Source organism: Balaenoptera musculus, chromosome 16, assembly GCF_009873245.2.
Source record: "Balaenoptera musculus isolate JJ_BM4_2016_0621 chromosome 16, mBalMus1.pri.v3, whole genome shotgun sequence".
Lineage (NCBI taxonomy): Eukaryota > Metazoa > Chordata > Mammalia > Artiodactyla > Balaenopteridae > Balaenoptera > Balaenoptera musculus.
Genome location: NC_045800.1, coordinates 42,062,804 through 42,088,373, shown reverse-complemented (window position 1 = coordinate 42,088,373; position 25,570 = coordinate 42,062,804). Strand labels below are relative to the sequence as shown.

The 25,570-nt window shown below is 33.7% G+C and overlaps 1 protein-coding gene across 17 annotated transcripts in view; it reads left to right on the top strand.

Annotated features, from left to right (window-relative positions):
• The window catches only part of PCDH15 (protocadherin related 15), a 747,310-nt gene that overhangs the window by 643,344 nt on the left and 78,396 nt on the right, over positions 1 to 25,570 (top strand). For all 17 annotated transcript variants that reach the window (XM_036828599.1, XM_036828600.1, XM_036828598.1 and 14 more), the window contains one exon: positions 15,896 to 16,023. In XM_036828599.1, the coding sequence (XP_036684494.1) occupies positions 15,896 to 16,023 (128 nt within the window). The remainder of the gene's footprint in view (positions 1 to 15,895; positions 16,024 to 25,570) is intronic.

Sequence of the window (25,570 nt, the reverse complement as noted above, 5' to 3'; positions counted from 1 at the left end):
CAGCTTAGCAATCAGCATAGCAATGCAGCTCCCTAAACTCCAAACCTCATAGGCAGTGTAGGGCCGTAAGACCTGCACATGAGTGGATTGCACCACAGGAGGGAACTTAGAGGGTCTGCCGCTTTTATAGCAAGTGATAGCAAGTCTTTGTCAAAAGGGAGGCATTCCTGCAAGACATTGTCTCGCTTTTTAAAATTGCCAATTGCATGGTATATTTTCTCCCAATATTTTGCTATCCAAATCTCTGTCTTTTAGTAATGAGGAGGATTCAGGAAGATTCAAATATTACACTGTCACCTTAGTCATTTTCCTCAAATCCCTAAACACATTGTCTTAATCCAAGGATATTTGAAATATTTGTTGAATCTGGGGAATTTTTTTCACAGTTGATGAATTTAAGATAATAGGAACTATATAGCCCTCTCAGGTCTTTGCGCTGTGCTGTTACCGAGTTTAGGATTAAATTTTCCCTCAGGTGCTTTAGATTTTTCACCCAGGGCTTCTAGATATATTTTTTCCCTCTCTTAACTACTAACTTTTATCTTTTAAGCTTCATTAATCTTCTTTGGAAGTAGTGGGTAATATAATAAATATATGATCAAGTGAATGAATAAATGATGAATAAAATAATCCAAATTAACAGAAAACATTTGTTAAACAGCAAATTCAACCAACCTTGGACAGTATAGTACTGTAGTATTTACTACTACAAAATATCTATTATGAAAACTAAGTGGACCCGTGCAGTTCCAACCCGTGTTGTTCAAAGGTCAACTGTAATTGAAAAGCACTTCCAAAATAAAGTTGCAGCAGGAGAGATCACCAATGCTGAAAGTGCCCCATTGCCAAAGTCTGTTTTAAACACAGGTCTGGCCCAAAAGTGTTCAACCATTTCACAATAATGATTAAGTTGAAACTTTCCTGCCTACCTTACCAATCTTTCCTCCTCAATCTGTAATACCAGAGTATGGCAACCTGAGTGTTAAACAAACAGCTGCTAGTAAATAGGTGAAGAGGTAATTAACAAAGGAAAAAGAAATCTCTTACAATGTCTTCTCCAAAGACAGGATACTTTCCAGGAACACATCTTAACTGGGAAGGAAGAAAAAGTTTCACCTTTAAATGAAATTTGAAGTATTGATTCATATATTGAACTAGAGAATCTTTTTTAAAAATCAGTATGATCATAGTACTTTCTATTAACTACATCTGATTATTTTTTTAAATTATGGAATATCTTGAGGTTTTATTCAACAGCAGGAAAAAGATTACCTCAAATCAGCAGGATGAAAGGGAGAGCAGAAAAGAAAAAACGGTCTTTTACAATTAAATTCCATATGCCCATATTAAGCTCACCATTTCAGTGTGGCTGGAGAGCAGAATGTAGTTGAAACATTTTTTTTTCTTTCAGTTTTATTGAGATAAAATTGACATATAGCACTGTAATAAATTCTCTATCTCCCCTGAACAACTCAATCTCTCCTGGGTCTTCAGGATGAAAGTTATTGGTCCCAAAGAGATTTCAAGGAGCCTTATGTCCACGAGAAATTCCACAGAAACTTGTATCAATATTTCTGCCACAAAGTCATCACCATTTTTTATCTTATATAAAACAAAAGCAATAGTAGATAATGTGCAATTTTATTAGAGCTCAGTTTGATATATGGAATTTCACAATTGAAGTGCAATTTTTCTTTTACAGTAAAATTATAATTATCTTTAAGTGTGGAAGAAAAACATAGCTTTGTATAAATATATCATTGTGTTTTGATGTAATAACTAGCCTTTCAATCAGGAATAAATGACAGGACAATTAAGATAAACCTTAAACTGGTATTAAAACAACTCAAATGATATTGATTTCATTTTATGGTTTTGCTTTAGGGTACAAGCTTGTAATACATCTCATTTCCCTGGCTTTTCTGGCTCCAAACAGAAGGTCTGTGACAAATAATGTTAATGACTCTTTACTCATGATTGACTGACTTACAAAAGCATTCCTGATATAACTTAGGTAACAACACTGCAGCATGTTACATGTTATTTTTTCAGTCCTAAAATCCCAGGTATGTTCAATGCCTTATATTTGTACTATAAATATATGACCACAGTTTTAGAAACTATATTCATACTTTATTACTTTAAAACTTGAGGACTACTATATGAAAACTAATGCCATAAATCCTTTATGGTATTTTTGTCTCAAACACTCTAAGCATTTTATATAAATACGCAGTTGAGACAACTACATTTTTAAAGAAAAAAAAATCTATCTGTCCAAGAAAACAATTTAATTGTGCAAAAAGCTTTGCTTGGAAATGTGATTTTAAAATGGTTATAGAATTTTATTAATACATTTCTCAAGCTAAGTGCATTGAGGCAATGTTCTTCCATTGATCCCAAAAGTGGTTTGTTGAACCGATGACAAAGATGTACAGTTAACCTTTCTAAATTACAGTGTAGATTATAATATGTATTTCTTCACATGTGTTATGCAGACAAAATCATGTTTCATGAGGAAAACATTTTATATTGCTTCTACTGGCAATTAAAATTAAAATATTTAATAGTCCAAGAGTGCATAAAATGGTTCTCCTTAACTTACATCTAAGATTAAGTGCCAGGACTTAAAGACAGGAGGTATAATTTTCTTTATTCATGAGAACGTCTGTTTAATTATTACAGTTAATTATTTATTTATTTTGCCTTTTTAGTCTGAATTTCAATTGGGATTGGTCTGAATTTAAAATGGGAGACCATTCACTCATTCACAAATATTTTTACCTTATATTCTATTTCTGGGAGCAGCAGTCATTTGATTAATAATGAAGTCCCAAAACTATGCAATAGAAACTCCATGCCTTTTGTTTCAAAAATATCCACAATTTCAATAGTGGCAAACTAAGCCATATTAAATGCACATGAAACTGTACACAGAAGTGATATCTGTTAAGTCATATGTATTACAGAAATATCAATGTTTCCAGAAATGGAAAGCTTGAGCCACTATCTATACAACATAAAGTTCATTTTAGTCATTAAAAATATGGGAAATAACAGAACATTATGAATCAACTATGTTTCAATAAAAATTTAAAATATGGGAAAAATTATCAGGATTTGCTGCTAAATACATTGTCTTCATTTTGTTTATGAGTACAGTTATTGGCCCTCTACACTCTGTTGTTATATAATTGAGGTCAGATCTTCTCTACAGGTTAAGACAGCACAAGTCTTTTTAATATTTTGCTAAAGATTTAGATAGCTGTTGGATTGATTTTATTTATTTTTATCTCTTATAAAAAATGAAAACCTTCTTTTCTTTTGGTGACATGTTCTATTTTGCCAAGTTTAACAAGAAGGCAAACTTACTGGTTGATTATTTTGAGAAAAAAAAAAGCTTCCCATCCATTAACTAGACAAAAGTAAATTTCAGCATTATGTTTAAATAATAGAAAGAAATATGGGGGAGAGTGTCACATAGGAAGATTGTAAATAGGTTGACCCTTCAGAAGTTTTCACTGTCTCAACCTCAGTGGGGTTCTCAATCCTGCTTGGCCTTTCCTAGGTCAAGCTAAACCAGATACAGTGACCTCGTTATTTGTTAATCTGGCAAAAGAGGAGAATTAATGACCCTCCAGGGCCATCTGGCCTTGTCTCTCTGAGAGACTGGTAGAAGAAAAGGGCAAAAGACTGAGTTTGAGGGAGGCCATTTATTTAGTGAGTGAGAGAAAGGAATAGCCATAAGAGGCCATGGAAAAAAGGAGTAAAATTTGTGTAGTGATGATCGGTTAGTCAAACGAAAGAAGGCATTTCAAGAAAGGTAGAAAATGGCAAAAACTGCAAACGTTACAGATATTCAAGGAAATTTATGACTAATAAAAATATGTTGGATGACACTTACTTGGGATACACAGTGATATAGCTAATACCAGATAAATAGAGAAGACCTGCATGTGGATGAAAAGGAAACTATAATAGATCAAGAATTTCTTGGTTAAATCTACACAATGGACACGATTTAAAAATTTAGTGTATTCTTATTAACACTTATATTTTATGAGACATGCATTTCAGTTTAATTTACATACTATATAAATGTAAAAGCAGAAACAGAATTTTATGTTTCAGACATAAGAAACATAAATTTAGCCTGTCATTCTTTTTAACCATTATTCAAAACAAGTCTAGTCATCAATTCTTCTCCTGAAGCTAATTCATTTTTTTTATTCCCAGGAACTTTTATAAGTTCAATTAATCAGTCTCGTTCCTGTTTTTCTCCCTCTTGGTATCTTGTACCTAATTAGTTCCCTATGTAATATCTTAAAAATAATTGCAGACAAACAGTTTAAGGGAAATCATTATTTTAAATGCTGTCACTTTCAATTTTGAAAGTCTGTTGCCAGTTATTAATTTACGGCGTATTCTTGCCATCAAGATTTCCTGATAGAGATTGCTATGTTTATATTTTATTAAAATGCGCAAGACAGATTCTCTATCCAGTCCAGCAGCTCGGTTTCATTTATGGAAGATTTCTACTAGATGATATTCCATAAATGTTAAGATATACATGCGATTAAAAGAGGTAAATGGAAATTCTGTAAAAAATATTTATTAAGAAAAATATTGTAATTCAGAAGATTTACCAATGAAACATCTCAAGATAAAAAATAACCTTAATAGAACAGCAGAGAAAAAGGCAGATATCTAAAAATCTAATATAATAAATTGTTTAAGATTCCTGAATTTGGTATCAGGCAGGCCTGGGTTCCAGATGAATCTTTGATTTTTACTAACCTTTCTAAGCTTTAGAATCTTCAAGATTATATCAAAATAAATATGTCTATACCTCTTAGGGTGTTTGAGAATTTTAAGCAAAATGATGCCTGCAAAGCACTTACCTTCTTAGAACACTGTAGACATCCAATAAAAAAGCTATAATAATAATTATTATTATTGTTTTATTATTATTACTAGCTGTGATATGTTTGAGTGACACTTAAAAATATAGCAATCACATACTAAAAATGCTTCATTTATTCCTGTAGATTATTGTATACAAAGGAGTCCACATGTTTCTAAGCTCTTTGTGTAAACAATGGTTGTAGGCTGTGACATGTTAGGAACACAGTCATGACATCTTTTGGAGTCTTTAGATTTGAGTACCATTATCTTGATTGACAGCCAGATAATGTAAGTACAAAACTAGACAACATTTTTCCCAAAAAGAATGGTCAAAATAATGTAATCATCCATGACAACATAGGGGAAAATATGCTAAAATATAATACTTAAGTTTTGCAACACTAAACAGAAAATTTGCAGTTTATAATGTCTTTTGGTACCTTGGGATGGAAAATCCAAACTTTTTCTGTAGGTAGGGAGATATGTTCCCCATTCTCTGATGTGGACTAAATTGGTCTTTCCACCTGTACTTGGAACAGTTATTTGGTTGGAAGCAACAGGAACCACCTCTGACTGATTTATACTAAAAAGAACTTCTCAGTAGAATACTCTGTGACTTGTACAATCAAAGCAAAAGCTGAATAAGATCTAAGAAAGGACAAGAAAAGAGATAAGCTTCAGCAATCTTAGTCAGAAACTCAAAACACTGCTTTTGGGGGCAGTATCATCAAGACAGCTGGGATCATGGACTTTGAAGCTCAAAGGTCAAGTGTCTGAGGGGGAGAATCTAATTAGCCTGGGTTGAGACATGTACCCCTGGCCAAGTGTGGAGTGCAGAGCACTGTGATTGACAGTTCCACTAAGAGCACATGGAGTATGGAGGTACAGTAACCCAAGGGGAAAAAGATGGAGTTCAATGTTCAAAATAAGGGAGGAAGGGATGTTGGGCAGACAAATCAAGGAAATTCTACTTTACCTTTTCAAAAATCAATTTAGGGCCCAAATGTGGTTGAATGAAATGCTAAGGTGGGCACTGTGGGGACAGGTGTAGAGGAGTGGCATATTACTTGAAATTTATAGTGCTAGATTTCATGTTCTGTCATAATGAAATTTTATTTTCAATTTTTACTATGACTGATGCTTAAAAATTTAAGTATCTGATTACTTGAATTTTTGAAGATTCACAAATTTATGTTGCAGCAAAAAATTATTTTTTTCTTATCAGATGTTTTGGAGAAGATTAAATATAACACTTGAATTTAGTGACATATTGCAAGAACTATGAACCTCTAGTTGACACATTTTCATTAACTACTTTCTAAGGACTAAATTTAGCCTGTTCATTGCACTAAATTGCTGTAGTTAAATTGCTTCATCTTGTATCGCCTCTACAATTTCTGCAAAAATCTAATTATTAAATATGTTGTGTACCAGATGACTAATGAACTAAGCAAAGATATACAGATAAAGAATAATTAGATTGTGTATTGCAAGGTCACTTTTCTCTTTAATCATTCCTTTTTTGTTAAGTCTTCACAACTAAATTACATAATGCCTGGGGAAATACCTTCTTACAGATAAGCAAGCAAACAAATAAGCAAATTCATTTGAATTTAGGGGGGGAAATACAGGCTTAACTAGCATCATCCAGGGCTTGTTTATGTAGAAAAAGTAGAGTCACATGGTGTCTCTCCAGACTTTTTAGATACAAGAGATGGCATTATAGAAAATGCATAGAAAGGAACCAATGAAGTTTATTTCAATTTTTTTTTCATTTTTGTGTATATGATGCTTTAGGTTCCAAGCTTCTAATCATGGCTTGGTCTTTCTGGTGACCAGCGTCCATCCAGGAGCCCACCAAGAGTCAACTCATTAGAACCAACAGACATTCCTATCACTCATCACTCAGGAAATTACAAGGGTCTTAGGAGCTGTATGTCAGGAACTAAGGTCAAAGACTAAATGTTAGAACAAAAGATTCTCCTAGTACCTCTACTTACAAGGGGTATTAGGAGCTCTGTGTCAAGAACCAGACATAGATAGATATAGATATAGATATAGATAGATAGATAGATAGATAGATAGATAGATACATATAGATATAGATATAGATATAATATATAAAATAAGAATATATACATAATACTATTATATATATTATATAATAGTATTATATATATAATAGTATTATAAATATATATAATAGTATTATATATATATAGTGTACTATTATATACACTTTTACATAGTTTGCTCACTTTGCAAATGTTTTGAAAATAGCATGTATGCCAAAACACTTTTTAATTTTTATGGACAACAACTCTAATGCTTTACATTTTTATGGTGATGATAGGCACATATCTGTTCATTATACCATTTAATCATCAAAATAATCCTATCGTTTTTCAACAGATTATAGATAAAGAAGCAGGCCTTTGTCCTTGTCCAAAATCAGTCCCAAAGTACTCAAGTATGTGGAAAAATATTTTCTCATTTTGAATCCATGGTGTTTCTACTTTGCCTCAAGCTCTCATGAAGTAGGGATGTAGGATATTTTCAGCGAGGGATATATAGAAACACTTCATTGAGCAGTTTTAATCTAAACAGGATTATCTACATAGTCTTTCAACCATTTTCCTGGTACAGCTGAGAAGTTGGCTTGATTGCCCTGGCCCCATTCTATCACTCTATATTCTCAGCCTCCAGGGCACTTATTAAAATTTAGAAAGCTTTAGAAATCCCCTAGTAAAATGTTAGTTTCTCATGGTTTTAGTCATAGAAGTATATCTAAAAACCTAATATCTAAATATAAATTAAAATTTTATGCTAGTTGACACAAACTGTCCTGCCCCACTCCCCACAAATCACAAACTTTAGAGAGGCTTAAGGATTATGTTGGATTTTTAAAATTACCCAAACTGAAGGAAGGCCTTAAAGTGAAATGGTTAAGAATATGTATTGTCAGAGTTTGGGTGAGAATCTTCTGCCTTTTCCTAGTTGTGTAATCTTAGACACGTCATTTAATCTCTCCAATCTCTGTTATCTTCATCGATAAAATGTGGATAACCAATAACACTATGTTTTTATGGGGATAAATTGAAATAATGCACAGAAAGCATTTAGCTCACTCAATTATTAAGTAATTGGTATTATCATTGTATTAGTCTGCTTGGGATGCCATAAGGAAATACCATAGACTACGTGGTTTAAGCAAAAGAAAATTTTTTCTCACAGTTCTAGAGGCTAGAAGTTCAAGATCAAGGTGTATCAGGGTTGGTTTCTGGTGATACCTCTCTTCCTGGACGGTAGATGACCGCCTTCTCACAGTATCCTCACAGAGGCAGTTGGGTAGAGATAGAGAAACAGAGACAGGGACAGAGACAGAGAGAGACAGGGAGAGAAAGTACTAGCTTTCTGGTGTCTCTTCTTAGAAGGACACTAGTCCTTTTGGATCAGGGCCCCACACTTATGACCTCATTTAACCTGAATTACTTCCATAATGGTCCTGTCTCAAATTAGGGGCTAGAGCCTCAACATATGAATGTGGGGGAGACACAATTCAGGCCATAACAACCATTAGTGACCAGAGTCAGTAATGTTGTTTGTACATAAAAGAAAACTACAAAAACTCCAATGTTTGCAATATCACAGAATTTGCTTTTCCTAAATTTGTCATCCGTGAGCACCCTAAAACTTTTCTGTCTTCTCTGTATTTTATGTTTTTTAACAAGAGCAGTGATATGCCTGTTGTAGGCAGAAAAAATAATCTTCCCTTCTCCAAGAGATGCCCATGTCCTAACCCTTGGAGTTTATTGAATATGTCACCTTTCATGGCCAAAGGACTTCCCAGGTGTGACTAACTTAAGGGTTTGAGATGCTGTAGTTATATTGGGTTATCTAAGTGGCCCCAATGTAATTATGAAAATCCTTATAAGTGAAATAAGATAGGGCAGTCAGTGTCAGAGTGATGCAGAAGGAGAAGGACTCAATCAGCCATTGCTAGCTTTGAAGATGGAAGGGGACTATGAACCAAGGAATGCAGGCAGGCAAATTCTAGAAGCTAGAAAAGGCAACAAAACAGATATACCCCTAGAGCCTCCAGAAAAGAATGTAGACCTGCTCACATCTTCATTTTAGCCCAGTGATACCCCTCTGCCCTACAGAACTCTAAGATAACACATTTATATTGTTTAAGCCACTAATTTACAGAAGCAATAGGAAACTAATATGATGCTCATATTTTCTTTGCATTAAAGAGAAGAATCTTCTACCTGTACTGCTATTAAATACTTTAACATATTATTCAAAATACTATTTTTTTCTCTTCCTTCAGCAATGCTGTAGGCATTTATAAATCCTTCAAGTCATTACTCATTACTCAGACTGATAACCAAATATAGAAGGGGTGACTGCAATAGTCTGCCCTTAGAATTATCTCTTTATTCAGAAACATTTTATTTGGTTTCTACTGTTTGCTTGCCTGTATTCTAGAAACTGGTGGGAACTGATCTCTGGTCTCTAATGGACAGTTATCTTGTTTTTATTACAAATCTTATTTTTATTATGAAGAGAGACTTGAGGATGAATTTTAGCCATGTCTGGATATAAAGTCTGGCTCTTCCTTGTAATAATGACTTAATTTCTTTGTCTTAATATCTTTATCTGAGAAGCAGAAATGACAATCTACTTCATGGATCATTTAAAAGGTTTTAAAGAGATACTGTAAACAGAAAAGCTAATACAAGGACTGTTACAGAGAAACTATTCAAAAAAGAGCAATGCATCTTCCTTTCCTTCTGTCAAAATATGGTAAACCAGAGTTGGCTTATTAATTTCTTCTTGATGGATTCTTTTCTACCTTTTTGGACAAAGCTCCTTTATAGTCTCAAGAAAGAAGAACGTAATGTTTCTTTCTGTTGTGTGTTTGTGTGTGGGAGGGGGTGTCTATGTGTGTTTAGGGACAGGTATGACAATTCAAGACTACCTATGTGACATTAGTCTCTACAGTCAGTGTACGTTTTCAAATGCTTAGTAAATTGCATTTTCAAGACACAGTCTTTTTGTTTGTTGGCTTGGCTTTTTGTTTGTTTATTTATATAATTTACCAAATTTATCAATCATTGTTTCTGTTTAAATAAAACAACTTTGGGCTTAAATATATACTTTTGTTTATGACTATGTGTCAAAAATACAAAGTTCATTTAATGTTCTATTCAAATATAATTATTTTCTCTCAGCTATGATTCTGAATTTTAAGATAAAATGATTCTTTATAGGCTTGTAATGTCCACAGAATATTTTTACATCAAATACTGTATAGTGTGTGTCTTTCTCAAAGACTGTAGACTTTTTAAAATAAGTTCTTCATAAATTTGTAGTCCTGTCATGTAAACAAAAGTATGGATAATTAATATGGTACTTTTACTGTCTTCCAACAGTATTTCATACTATTTAAATTCTTCTATTTGCAGTAAAAATATATGTATTTTTCCACTACATTATTCGATATTCCATATGTAATATCCCACATGAAAAAAATTTCTTTTATAATTCAGTGCTAGAAATTATTATTTTTTAAAATTTCATGGTATTAATATTCTTCCTCATTCAGATAAAAATAATAATAATAATACTCTCTCTCCTGCCTCGAGAGTCAGGAAGCTCTGAGACATATTTGAAATAGTGACGCCATCATGTACTGTATTTAGTGCTTTACGTTTATTCATTCATTTTACCATGTTGTTGTTGAGAAACTTTAACTCAGAAAGGGTAAGTAGCCCGTGTAAGGTCACACCATGTACATGGAGTATTACTGGCATTTGACCCAGGCTCTGGCTCCATAGCTTGTGCTTAAATTTGTTTATTTCCCAGTTTACAACTACAGCAGTTTTATTGGTCCTTATGGCTCCTGTATTAAACTGCTTTTGTGGAAAGAGATGGAGTTTAATAGATACAAATGAATTAAAATAGTGTTTGTTTATTCTGAATGGAAACATACTGAGCTAAAAGTCATCATCGTTCCCGTTGCAAATGCCTCTAAATGCATCAATGTGGTCTCATAGCATTAGCACAAAATGCTAGCAATGCCAGTGAAAAGAAATAATATTGCATTCTTAGCTTCTGTTTTGTTGGTTACTGTTTACAGGGAAACTTAGTTTATTAAATTTTCCTAATGGGAAAAATACGTTAATATAGACACAAAGCCAAACTTTAATTAATATTTAGAATATTACTCCCCTGATTATCTCATCACTATAGTTGTAAAATTGTCAGTGTCGTCATTTTCTTCACTAAAAGACTTAGCTAAAAATCAAGTGTATATTATAGTAATCTGAGTGTAAGTTTTTGAAGCCAGTAGTTACATGCAATTATTTCTTTAATTCAGTTATTAACCTTTCATCCAACACATATACAAAAATGTATGTTTTAGATACAAGCAATTAAAATCATGCAAAAACTAATTAAATCAACATCAAAGCTAAATTAGAAAACTACTAAAATGAACCTCAAAATATTCTCTCTTGCTGCTTAACTACTTAAAATAAGCATTGTATATAAATATGACTAAGTACAATTCTTGCAGAGCAGAAAGCTGAGAGATAAGAAACAGTGACTTTTCTCATTCTAACATACTTAATAACTTATTTTTCAAAAGATCATGTAAATATATTATATTCCTAATTCCATCTAATGAACACACTATAACACATTTCTTCTATACTTTTTTTTCAAACTCCATTCTCTTAGTGAATAACTGTCTATAAACCCTTTAGTAAGATCAGATTACATGCTTATCTCAGATGATCCTTTTGTTCTTAAACATTACTTTATCTATAGAAATAGTCATTTATCTGGCAAATAAACTAAGGCAGAGGAACAGAGAGGAAGTTAACAATAGTGTAAGTACCAAGAATCTTCAGGGTAATTCCAGACAGCCCACGGAATTATGAATGGTTTTAGATTTAGTATTTTCCTAATATTAAACTTTAAAAAAAGTCTGTTATCTTTAAGAGAGATATCCTTACTCTTAACAACAACATGCGGTTGCTTGGCACTATTATTTTTTAAGGGCTTAAATATGTATCATCTCATTTCATTTATGGGGATAAAATACAGTGATTCATTCTATTTAAGCGAATATCGGGTAGGGGAGTGGTAGCAATTTTAGTCTAATTCAACATTTATTAAACACCTACTGTGTAGAAGTCATGGTGCTTCTAAAATTTAGTTTGCCAGTAAAGCACATACAAAAATAGTATTAAAGGAAAAATAGCATAAAAGATATTTGTGTGTGTGTGTGTATGTGCACTTTAAAGAGGATCTAACTTTGATCTCTTGGCACCAGCAAAGTAACAAATATGTAACTCTGGTATTCCAAGCATTTTTTTGAAAGTTCTGTGCAATAGAACCACATTATGATACAATTCAAAAAAAAAAAAATCTATGTAATGTGTTAGACCACAAATAATATTTAACAATAAGAAAAACACCGTCCTTGGCTTCAAGGTTTTACAGTCTAATCTAGTGTATGTTTTCTCTCAGACTAAGCTCCTGTATTCCCAAATATTACAGTCAATATTTCTTTGATGTTTATATGCTAGTAATAATTAGAGATATGGTTGGAGTTCACAGCATACAGATTGAGGGAATGTCAGGAACAGATGCCAACAGGCAGTGACGGGGTGGAGGTGAATGGGATTGAACCCCTGACTTTAAAGAACGCAGTGAAGATGGTGATGACCAACATTTGATCAAATAATTGCAGCCCATTTTGATTGAGTCCCATATCGAAGGCATGTGCACGTAAATGGGCTCAGGAGAGAGCATTGTTATATATTTACACACACTTTCCATTTTATCTTTATTCCTCTAGCCAATCTCTCTCTCTCTCTCTCTCATTTTAACTAGGGTTTTTCAACCTCATCACTATTGACATTTTGGGCTGGGTAATTTTTTGTCGTAGGGGCTTGTCCTGTTCATCACTGGATATTTCTCAGTATCTCTGGCCTCTACCAACTAAATTCCAGTAGCACTCCCCCCACTGCCCCACCCTCTATAGTTATTACTACCAGAAATGTCTCTGGATGGGCAAAATCAATCATGGTCTAGAACCATTGCTTTAACTCCTTGGAACATTATTCAGAAAGTATTTTATGAGAACCTGATGCAATGCAGGCAGTAGGTTGGTCATGTGGATAGAAGAAACAGATTCATCTTGAGAATAATAAGGGTTCCCTAAGAAGAGAAAACTAACCATACAGAATTAATTATTAAAAGTAAAGGAAAGGGAAAAATATCCAAACCGAATTTCGTCTTGAAAACCATAGAGTCAAGTTAAAGTTAATGGTATTTTGACTATCAGTTACTCTTCGGAACATTTTTCACCTTGTTTAGGATGTCTAACATAGAACAGAAGATCTATTCAAGGAGTTTTACATCCTGACTTGTATTTCCTTTTCTGAGCTTTACTTCTTAATAGTTCTATTTTCTCTTTCTTTAAACTAGTAAGTCCCAGGAACGTAGCTCACATTTCCTTGCCTCAAGGGTCACTTCTGGAACTTCCTGACTCAACCCAAAGGTACTGCCCAAAGAGAAGTTTCTCTCATACAAAACTGGAGAAAAAGAATGTCAGTGAAGGAAGGGAAATGAGGCACTGGGCCCCAAAGTGCATAGAAGGATACAATGTCTTTTAACCAAAACACTTGCCAAGCAATCTTTCATCCAGTTTATAATTTCCTTCATCCCCTGTGGTTCTCCTTGGAAGGCTGTCATTGTCTCACGCAACCATAAAGGAGACTGCAAGAGGGTATTAGGTCATCAAGCACTTGTGTTGTCCTTCTCACAGTATTCTCTTATCCATTTTATCAAAACCACTTTCCTTTCTCCCCCACCCACCCTGCATCTTTCTTTCTTGTTCTATGCTTCATAACTACCTTAAAAAATGATATAATATGGAGGGAAAAAAAAGATTCTGCAAATACTCAATGAGGTAAATAGTAGATTCCCTTAAATGAATTTAAATGAGAGTTGCTTCCAAGTTTCTGCCTTAGAAATAATCAAAACCCAAATTAGGTGAAAGATCATGATACAGTCCTTAGTCCTTACACACGCCTAGTGAAAGTGTATGAGCCTCAGAAATCTATGGTGTCATGGACATTGTATGTTAATGAATCAGAAAATCTAAGTGAATGCTATTCTAGTGATTAAACCATAGGGGTACTTTAATTATTTTTGGACTGGCCAACATTTATTTTATGTTCCTTAATTAGATACATCACAATTTCCACCCTCCTGCTTTATTCAAGTATAATTGACAAACTGTATATATTTAAGTTGTACAATGTGGTGTTTTGATATATATTGTGAAATGATTACCACAAGTTAGTTTTCACATCCATCAACTCACATTTGTGTCCTGTTGTGTGTGTGTATATGTGTGTGTTTGGTGAGAACATTTTAAATCTATTCTCTTAGCAGATTTAAGTACATAGTACAGTATTATTAACTATCATCACCATGCTGTGCTTTAGATCCTCAGTTTTAGTTTGACTTACTTTTTTAAAAAGATTATCAAATTAGCTCCTTTGATTCCAGAAGTTAAAAATTGCTACTAAGATGAAAATGGGTTTCAATTTGGATGAACTCTGCTGGTGGCTGACCAGGGTGCAATTTGAAGCCCTGGTACTGTAGGATAGAGAAGCATAGTCTATCATTAACCTTACTTCCCTGCTGGTATGCTTCTTTGTTGACCTAGTAAGCTTTTCTTTTTGATTCTAGCTTCTCCAGTTCAGGAATGGTGGGAAAGAGACCAATAGGGGAGAAACTAAATGAGTAGCAGTAGGACAGGTGTAAAACCTTGTGGTTAACTCTCTTGTCTCACTGACCTTTCCCAAGTTAAACAAAAAGGAGCCTTTTTCTAAATTCTTACTAGGACAATGAAGATTATTCATTCATTTAATCGACACATATATTATACACCCATGATCCACCCACTGTGCTAGTAGGTTGGTGTTAATTAGTCATAGCTGAGGATACGATAAAGCAATAACATCTGGGTGTGCCTGATAGTTTGTAGATCAACTGCCGTATATTTGATCCTATTTGAAATGCATGAGAAAAGTTTATGTAGATAATACATCAAAATACTTATGTAATTTGAATCTACTTTTTGCAAAACGTTTACCACTTATTCCTCATTTTATCTGGTTTGTAAGTTATTTTCATTTATCAGATTCTTTGTAAAGGGTCATTCGTGGACTAGTAAAAAGTACTACATTTTTCCTTAAAAGTGTGATGATTGAGGGAGTGAGATTTTAACATGTGGTGATGAAATGTATTCTTTGTGGTATATTTAATGTGGTTTAAATTACAAAACCCAGTATTTATAAGTCATACAATAATCATCTCTCCAGTTACATCTTTTCCAATGAAAGATAGCCTCTAACGCACGATAAAATTTGTTTTCCCTTTGTGGAAATAAGCACCTCACCCAAACATTGTTTACTTCTAATCGTAATATATATATATATAATACTATATGTTAAGCTAAGAGAATATCATTGCTAGTTTTATACTTAAGAATAAAAATATTTTTAAATTTATGGCAGACTATTATCACATAAGGTGTTTTATATATTCGTGTCACTTTGGTGTAATTTGTGATGTGTGTGAAGTATTTGTAAATATGAAAGGTTGAATTGTTCTATTAAAATTAGCAGAACACAATACTTTAGTGTCTATTAAATCAAGTAAGATGAATTAACAAGACATTATAATTAAAAGAAATAGCAGCAACTTAACATTATGTTGCCAGAAACATCATTATCAATGTCCTCTTTGGGTATGGGGTATTAGGCATGCCAGTTAGGAATGACTTTCTGATTTAAGTTTCTTCCACTGTTCAAAAGAAAGTACAATAATTATTTACTCCAGTCCATCTTTTTCTAATGAATGACCATCAATAAAAAATATATTATTTCTTTTCCTCCAGGCAATACAGCTAAAGTGTATATTGAGATTCAGGATGAAAATGATCATCCCCCAGTGTTTCAGAAAAAATTCTACATTGGAGGTGTATCTGAAGATGCAAGAATGTTTGCTTCTGTGCTCAGAGTTAAGGTATGAGAACATTTATTAAGATACAGAACTAAAAAGTAAAAACAAAGAGATCATATTTTGTAAACTATAACCATGTAATTTATATTAACTGAGTACATATTCATAGTTTAAACAAAAGTCTGAAGCAGGTATATGAGTTTAATTAGTCAAACTAAATACAAATTAATTATGAGGTGAATACTAAGAAACTTTTTGTGCTTTATTTTTACTATAAAAATAGGAACAAATTATTTATGATGTTTTACATTGAGTAAGATATTAAAATGTCTGTTTTCCTAGTAGATTTGTATGCCTTTAATATTCAGGTTTAATTTACAATAACTCCAAAGATTCTCAAAATGGAGTTTCTTGTAGCAAATATAAAATTACTATTTTCTGATTGAAGAAATGATGTAATAAATTTTGTAATTCTTTTTTCTGCAATAATTTTTTAAAATTCAAGATGCTAGTTAAATCAATGTAAAAAATAACACTACTAACACTACTAACATTAGTACTTTAGTAAAGATTTTTTAAAACCTTCATATGTAAGAAATTTTAGAATTTAAAAACACAATGTCATAGACTAAAGTTGATAATTTTCAATTTTTCTTTAGTTAATTATCAAATATGTTTTCAGATTTATTCAATAGTTAGTATGTAAAGTTGAAATAGTTTTATAACTAAAAAATAAATTTTTAAATATTGCACTACACTGAGGAAATTTTATAGGCTATGGGATTTTAGATTATTAATTACAGAGTTATATTTCTGAAGCTATTTTAATAATCAATTTTTAAAATAACTATTAGCATATAAACATAAAACCTAAATATTTCTAAGCAAATCCAGCTATTTATTGCCTCTAGTTTTGCACATGAGTAGTTGCCTTTCTTTCCCTATTACCAGGAGCACCATGATTGAGCTCTTCTTACATATGATTTTATCACCTTAACATCCTTAAGTAAGAAAGAGAAAAATCAACCAAGCAAATAAAGCATGTGTGTTGTACTTGCAAAATAGCTCTTCCACAGTGCCAAATTCTGACTCCTGATTTGAATCACCAGTTGCAACTAAAATTGGTGTACAAATTTATGTCAATTACATTATATCTAACTTTCATTATGATTTACAGGTAACAGTCTTTTGTAGTTGATTTTTATCTTATTTTACATTTTAGTCCTATTAACGATTGATTCAGTTTATTCATTTAGTCGGTAAATAATTTTTGAGTATTTATAGTATGAGTTGTTGTAGAAGTTGGACATAGAGCAACTGAAAAATAATCAAACAAAAAACCCCCAAACTTCCCACCCTAGTAATGCAAACAAACTAATAGAAGAAACAAATTGTAGATCAAGAAAACAAGAGCTATTAACATAAAGTCATGTGGTCAAGAGAGAGACTTCTCTATTTCTAGGTAAGGAGCATTCTGGGCATTCCAATATAAAGTCTCTAAACTTGGAGGGAATTTGGGGAGGTCAGTGTGACTGAAAAAGAGTGGCTGGGGATGAGACTGGAAATGCAGCCCAGGACTAGGATATGGGATTTATTCTAGATGTGCTTAGAAGGAAAGTCTTTGAATGGTTTTGTCTAGAAGTGTGACATAATCCAATATAAAAGGATTATTCTGGATGTTGTGCAGGGTGGGATGTGGGAGTAGGTACACAGTGTTTTTAGACAAGAGTAGAGACAGAGCCCAATGCATCACTAGTCCAGGCAAGATTTGGTAGTGGCTTGAACCATGGTGTAGAATGGGGAGATGATGAGAAGGAAGTAAAAAGGAAGCCAAAAGGATTTGCTGATGGATTATATGTGGGGCATTAGAGAAAATTAAGGATGACTCTGAGGGTTTTGTTCTGAACGGGTCCCCATCGCTCCCTCGGGAATTATGGTGCAAAAATCAAGAGTTCACTTTTGGATATTTCATGTTTGTGAGGCATTTTCAATATGCAAACATAATTTTTGGCAAGATGGTTACAGATGCTGATTTAGATTCAGGAAAGAAATTTCAGACCAGGATGAAATCATGATATTAAGAAAATGGGTGTAGGTAGAAAAGTCCAGGGACTTCCCTGGCGGTCCAGTGGTTAAGACTTCGCCTTTCAATGCAGGGTGTGCGGGTTCGATCCCTGGTTGGGGAGCTAAGATCCCACATGCCTCGCGGCCAAAAAACCAAAACATAAAACAGAAGCAATATTGTAACAAATTCAATAAAGACTTGAAAAATGGTCCACATCAAAAAAAAAATCTTAAAAAAAAGTCCAAAGACTAAGCCTTAGGAACTCAATACTTAGAGATCAGGAAGAGGATTCATCAAATGATGCTGAGAAATTGCTGCCATGAGGTAGCAAGAATACTAGGAAAATGTATAATAGGGTCCCTGAGACTCATAAGAACTAGATTGATGAAAGAGGGAGTGATCAACTGTCAAGCACTGCTGTGAATAGAATGCCCCTGTGGATTTTTACATGACCACTCATGCTAATAGAAGTAATATTGTAGTGGAGAAAAAAAATAAGCTACATGCTAAAATATTCCATTAATAAAGGGGATTATTCAAGAAACCTGTAGATGACGGCAGTAAGAGAATTTAATGGGTGATATTATCTAATGATGGCATTTACTTCAGAAGAATTGGGAGAAGGTGGCAAAGGAGATGGAATAACGTTCTAGAAGCAGTGATTCAGAGACAGGACACGTGCCACCTATCTACCTCTAGGCATTGTGCTATGTCAAATATGGGAGCCACTTTTTGAGTCAGCCTTAGAAAGCAATATCGTACGTAGGGGAGAGGACCAAGGTGGGAAGAGTAAAAAAGTAATGGTAATATTTAAAGGGAAGGTTGAATATTTAGGGGATATTGCTGATGATGGACTATGAATTCCAAGGTATCCTGGTGAAAGGTTGGTGGTGGAAGTAAAGGTGAAGTGGGAAACTGAATCACATTAGGGTGTGCGAAGAGCTACATGGGAAGAAATATCTGGGAGGTGAGAGATGCGTCGGAGAGAAGCCATGGACTACTTTTGATGATGTAGAGAGGGATGGGATTGATTGTTTCTCCAGGACTACCAAGAATTCTATAGGACAGTCCTTTCTTCAATCGATCAGTGGGTTATTCAGGCTAGGGAGAGGGGTCCTTTTCAGGAAACCAATTTCATGCCATATAATGTTCTATGTAGGAGGGGAGACAGAGAGAGAGAGAGAGAGAAGGGATGTGAGAAAAAGCATAGCAATGTATTGATGCAAGTATATGCTGTTATGATTAATTCAGTTAGGAAAGCACAAATTGTTATGTGGATTCAAGGGAAGGAGACATTTTCATTGGTAAAGAACATAAATATTTTCCTGGGGGATGAAGGATTTGAGTGACACTGAAGAGCCATTAGACTTTCTCAAAGTGAAATAAATGAGGAGAATAGTCTAAGCAGAGGAAACACAAAGCCAAACCCAAAAAAAAACAAAGTGCAGAGTGTGTTTGTGGAACAGTGATAGGAGGCAAGGACCTGAGGAAGTGATGGGGGTAATAAATCTTCAGTGGTGAACATTTTCAAATGCTGCCTTTAGCCTTGAAGCCTGGAAGCTTCTCCTTTCCAAATTTAATCAGAGTGAAAGTGAGTTAAGCAGGTCTTTTCAATTCATACTTAGGGCAGCAAAAAATGTTATTAGAAGTAGCCCTGGATCAGGGCCAGCCAAGCCCTGATCCTGGCAGATGATTTAAAAAACAGGGAAGCAGCCTACGATTGTGAAAGAGGCTTTTTACCACTTACTGTATAATATTGGGGCAATGTTAGATTTTATCCACCATACACGCAAGTTAAATTTTTTTAGTCCATCATGAAATCATAAAGATAAATTTTTAAAAGTTGTGTTATGTGTAGGAAGGGGAAGAGGAAACATATTACAGGATTTACTAAGAAATATGAGACTAAAATATCAATGAATAAAACAATACTTACTATTTTCAAATATGGACAGTGGATTAAAGGCATAACTAAAAGTATGTTAGGAGAAAGGCAACACAATGAGAGCATTATTGAAATTAATTATCCAATATAAGTGATAGTAAAAGAAGGAAAATTTTGTATATATATATATGTTTGTGTGTGGGTGCGCTCTGAAATGGTATACCTAATATGCTTAGAGACCTATTTAAATTTCTTTTTTTTTTTTAGAAAATATACATTGTATACCTAGTGTGTGTTGAAAATACAGAGACAAACAAAACAGACTGTCCTTCTGCCTTTATATAGTTAGCATTCTAATAAACTAGACCAAAAAAGCAAGTAATTATTAAGGCTTTTATTTAAGCACACATGTAAAGATTTGGATTCTGGCTCAATGATATGAATGTTCATATCATGTTGAAGTAATTCCTGGATTGTGTCAAAGGACACAGAACAAGAGAATTAATTAGGGACTATCTGCTACATTTGCTATGGTTTAATGCTGATAACTCTGTCACAACTGATTCTTCAAAACTGATTTCCATTGATCACACCAATCAGTCATTTTAATTGCAGGGAGAGAGAGAAGAAAATCAACTTGTAATTTTTCTCTTCAGTCTTTAATACAAGAATTAATGCCCCCTAAAAGTATCACCCTTAGCATATACCCGAAAGAATTGAAAGCAGGGACTCAAACAGGTATTTGTATATCAGTGTTCATAGCAGCATTATTCACAATAGCTAAAAGGTGGAAACAACCCATATGTCCAGTAATGGATGAATGGATAAGCAAAGTGATTGCTTTACAATGTTGTGTTAGTTTCTGCTGTAAAATGAAGTGAATCAGCTATATGTATACATATATCCCCTTCCTCTTGGACCTCCCTCCCCACCCCCATCCCACCCATCTGTGTCATCACAGTGCACCAAGCTGAGCTCCCTGCGCTTTATAGCAGGTTCTCAGTAGCTATCTATATTACACATGGTAGTGTATTTATGTCAAACCAAATCTTCCAATTCATCCCACCCTCCCCTTCCCCCACTGTGTCCACATGTCCATTCTCTACATCTGTGTATCTATTCCTGCCCTGCAGACAGGTTCATCTGTACCATTTTTCAAGATTCCACATATATGCATTAATGTATGATATTTGTTTTTCTCTTTCTGACTTACTTCACTCTGTATGACAGACTCTAAGTCCATCCACATCTCTACAAATGACCCAATTTCATTCCTTTTTATGGCCGAGTAATTTTCCATTATATATGTACCACATCTTCTTTATCTGTTCATCTGTCAATGGACAGTTAGGTTGTTTCCATGTCCTGGCAATTGTAAATAATGCTGCAATGGACATTGTGGTACATGTGACTTTTTGAATTATGGTTTTCTCAGGGTATATGCCCAGTAGTGGGATTGCTGGGTCATATGGTAGTTCTATTTTTAGCTTTTTAAGGAACCTCCATACTATTCTCCACAGTGGCTGTATCAATTTACATTCCCATCAACAGTGCAAGAGGCTTCCCTTTTCTCCACACCCTCTCCAGCATTTATTGTTTGTAGATTTTTTGATGATGGCCATTCTGACAAGTGTGTGATGATACCTCATTATAGTTTTGATTTGCATTTCTCTAATAATTAGTGATATTGAGCATCTTTTCATGTGCCTCTTGGATGTCTTCTTTAGAGAAATGTCTATTTAGGTCTTCCACCCATTTTTGGATTGGGTTGTTTGGTTTTTTGATGTTGAGCTGCATGTGCTGTTTGTATATTTTGGAGATTAATCCTTTGTCCATTGCTTCGTTTGCAAATATTTTCTCCCATTCTGAGGGTTGTATTTTTGTCTTGTTTATGGTTTTCTTTGCTGTGCAAAAGCTTTTAAGTTTAATTAGGCCCCATTTGCTTGTTTTTGTTTTTATTTTCATTACTATAGGAGGTGGGTCAAAAAAGATCTTGCTGTGATTATGTCAGAGTGTTCTTCCTATGTTTTCCTCTAAGAGTTTTATAGTGTCTGGTCTTACATTTAGGTCTTTAATCCCTTTTGTGTTTATTTTTCTGTATGGTATTAGGGAATGTTCTAATTTCATTCTTTTACATATAGCTTTCCAGTTTTCCCAGCACCACTTATTGAAGGGACTATCTTTTCCCCATTGTATATTCTTGCCTCCTTTGTCATGGATTAGGTGACCATAGGGGCGTGGGTTTATCTCTGGGCTTTCTATCCTGTACCATTGATCTATATTTCCGTTTTTGTGCCAGTACCATACTGTCTTGATGACTGTAGCTTTGTAGTATAGTCTGAAGTCCGGGATCCTGATTCCTCCAGCTCCGTTTTTCTTTCTCAAGACTGCTTTGGCTATTTGAGGTCTATTGTGTTTCCCTACAAATTGTAAAATATTTTGTTTTAATTCTGTGAAAAATGCCATTGGTAATTTGATAAGGATTGCATTGAATCTGTAGATTGCTTTGGGTAGTATAGTCATTTTCACAATATTGATTCTTCCAATCCAAGAATATGATATATCTCTCCACCTCTTTGTGTCATCTTTAATTTCCTTCATCAGTGTTTTATGGTTTTCTGAGTACAAGTCTTTTGCCTCCTCAGGTAAGTTTATTCCTAGGTATTTTATTCTTTTTGTTGCAGTGGTAAATGGTATTGTTTCCTTAATTTCTCTTTCTGATATTTCGTTGCTAGTGTATTAGAATGCAAGAGATTTCTGTGTATTAATTTTGTATCCTGCAACTTTACTGAATTCATTGATGAGCTCTAGTTTTCTGGTGGCATCTTTAGGATTATCTATGTGTAGTATCATGTCATCTGCAAACAGTGACAGTTTTACTTCTTCTTTGCCAATTTGTATTCCTTTTATTTCTTTTTATTCTCTGATTGCTGTGGCTCAAATTTCCAAAACTATGTTGAATAATAGTGGTGATTGTGGGCATCCTTCTCTTGTTCCTGATATTAGAGGAAATGCTTTCAGTTTTTCACCATTGAGAATGATGTTTGCTGTGGGCTTGTCGTATATGGCCTTTATTATGTTGAGGTAGGTTTCCTCTATGCCTAGTTTCTGGAGAGTTTTTATCATAAATGGGTGTTGAATTTTGTCAAAAGCTTTTTCTGCAGTTATTGAGATGATCATATAGTTTTTAGTCTTTAATTTGTTAATATGTTGTATCACATTGATTGATTTGCATATATTGAAGAAGCCTTGCATCCCTGGGATAAATTCCACTTGATCATGGTATATGATCCTTTTAATGTGTTGTTAGATTCTGTTTGTTCATATTTTGTTGAGGATTTTTGCCTCTATGTTCATCAGTGATATTGGTCTGTAATTTTCTTTTTTTGTTGAACATTGATAACTAAAATATGCTAATGAAAAATGACTGATAAATTTCATTACATCAGAATAACGGTCTACAATGACAAAGACCATACAAAAGATTAAAATACAAGCAATTAGCTGAAAGAAAATATTTACAACATATATTTAAAAAAAAAACTCAAAGAAACAGTTTCCAGAATATAGAAAGAACTTTAAAACAGCAGCTATTTATCCAATAAAAACAAGGTTGAAAAGTCATGAATATTTGTCAAATTATTCAAAAATTTCTGTGTGAGGTAAGAAAGATTAAGCTAGACCTTTGAATATTAACTTTTTTGTTCCTCTTGGGCTGTTGGAAAATACCAGTGAATATTATTTGTTAATAACAATAGCTGCCATTTATTTGTCTTTATTACTTTTCTGAGAACTGTGAAAACCTTTATTTTAGCCTACCAAAAGTGTTTAAATAAAGAATCAAACGAATAAAACAAACAAACACACTTACCTATAAAGTAGATGCAGTTATTCCTTGTTTTATTGTTGGAAAAGTTGAAGATTAGTAACGTTATATAGCTTTCCAAGTATTACTCAGCCAATAACCAATGAAGTCAGAATTAAAAGTTTAAGTTTACCTTAGTTCAAGGCCTTTTCTTGTAATCTCTATATCACATTGCTTTCTATGGGAAGTGAGGAGTAGTATCTTGGCAGGGGTAGAATGTTGGCAGAAAATAACATATTAAGTTCCTATGAAAAACTTGGAGATAATTAACATGGCAACTAACTGCTTCTCAAATTGAGATGACCTCTGTGAATTATGACCCCCTCTATTAAGGTAACAAGTCAGATCTGGTTTTAGAAACACTTTTCAATTTATTAGCTAATTTGTCTAGTTTATTGCATGTCTTTTTAACTGCAACTGATAGCCTAATTTAATACAAATATAGGGACAAGTTAAATGTGATCAAGAATAATTTAAATCTTTCTGAAGTATGAAGATATTTTGCAGAAGTTAATGCAATAAGGATTAATCCCTCCTTATAAGTTGCAGATATGAAAAATCCAGTGTCAGAAAAATTGAATTAAAATGTAGACTTGATTTCCACTGAAAGTCAAAAAGACCGTGAACATTACATCTTTGAGTTAATAAATAAGCCAGATTCAAGAAATTTATGGACTGAAAGAAAGTAATATTTCAAAAAAGCATCAGGAAAGGGAGCATTCTGACCAATCTCTAATTCTTTATTACATTGCCTAAATAAGCTTGGAATGACAGTGAGAGATTTTAGCAGAATGACGCTGGTGAGAGAAAAAAAGCCACAGCCATGGTTGGCACAATGCTCTGCCACTTCCCAGGTAGAACAGCGCCGGGCTAGAGTCAAATCACTTGGATTCAGTCCCAGATCTGCTCTTAACTCTCTATGGAACATTACACCTCATCACTCTGGGCCGTAGTTGTCTTCTCTTAGGCAAATACTGCTTTAGAACTAGGTGCCCTTAAACGTCTATAACCGTTTCTGATGGTTTGCATGTTATTTACCTTAGGAAGATTACAGTGTGGGGAAAAAAAAGCCAAGTACCCTAAGAGAATTGTTATATTTGAGAACTACATTTTAAAGGTCAAATTCTGAAATCCAAAGCACCACTTATTTTTCACAGTTTTTATGGTTTATGTCACTTGAAGCTGGTGGATTATTTTATGACAATTTCTCCCTAGTTGCTCTGTATAACAAAGATGTAAACAAGTACCAGTCTGAAATTCCCATGAACTAGTAATTTTGATTCCCCTTTGCCAACTCTGGGAAACCCAGCTTTATACAAACACTACTTATTGTTTCAAGAGTGATGTTTCTTAGAGGAGATCTTACCATTGGTTTCCTTCATGGTTAGCATGCCACCTAACCTTCTATGGTTTGTACCTTGAACAAAGTGAATGTACATAGGTGCCTGAGGGCTCATTGCCTTCTTGGCTATAACCCTATAACTGAATTATTATCTATCTATCTATCTCTCTATCTATATAATTTAGATATTATATTGTTATCATGTATCTATGTGCTTGTTTTCTCTACTAGAATTCAAATTTCATCTAAGCAAGTATCATGCTTTCTCACAAACTTAATGACATTATAGATACATTGGGCTTAACATCTTAAAGTGGTGTTAGAAATTTTATTTATTTTTACATGTAGTTATGCCTTTTAATATGTTTAATCAAGACTTTCCATGTAATACTTGAATGAATTATTGACTTTCAGATAAGTAAAATACACTTTAAATTAAACTCTCTTGGGCCT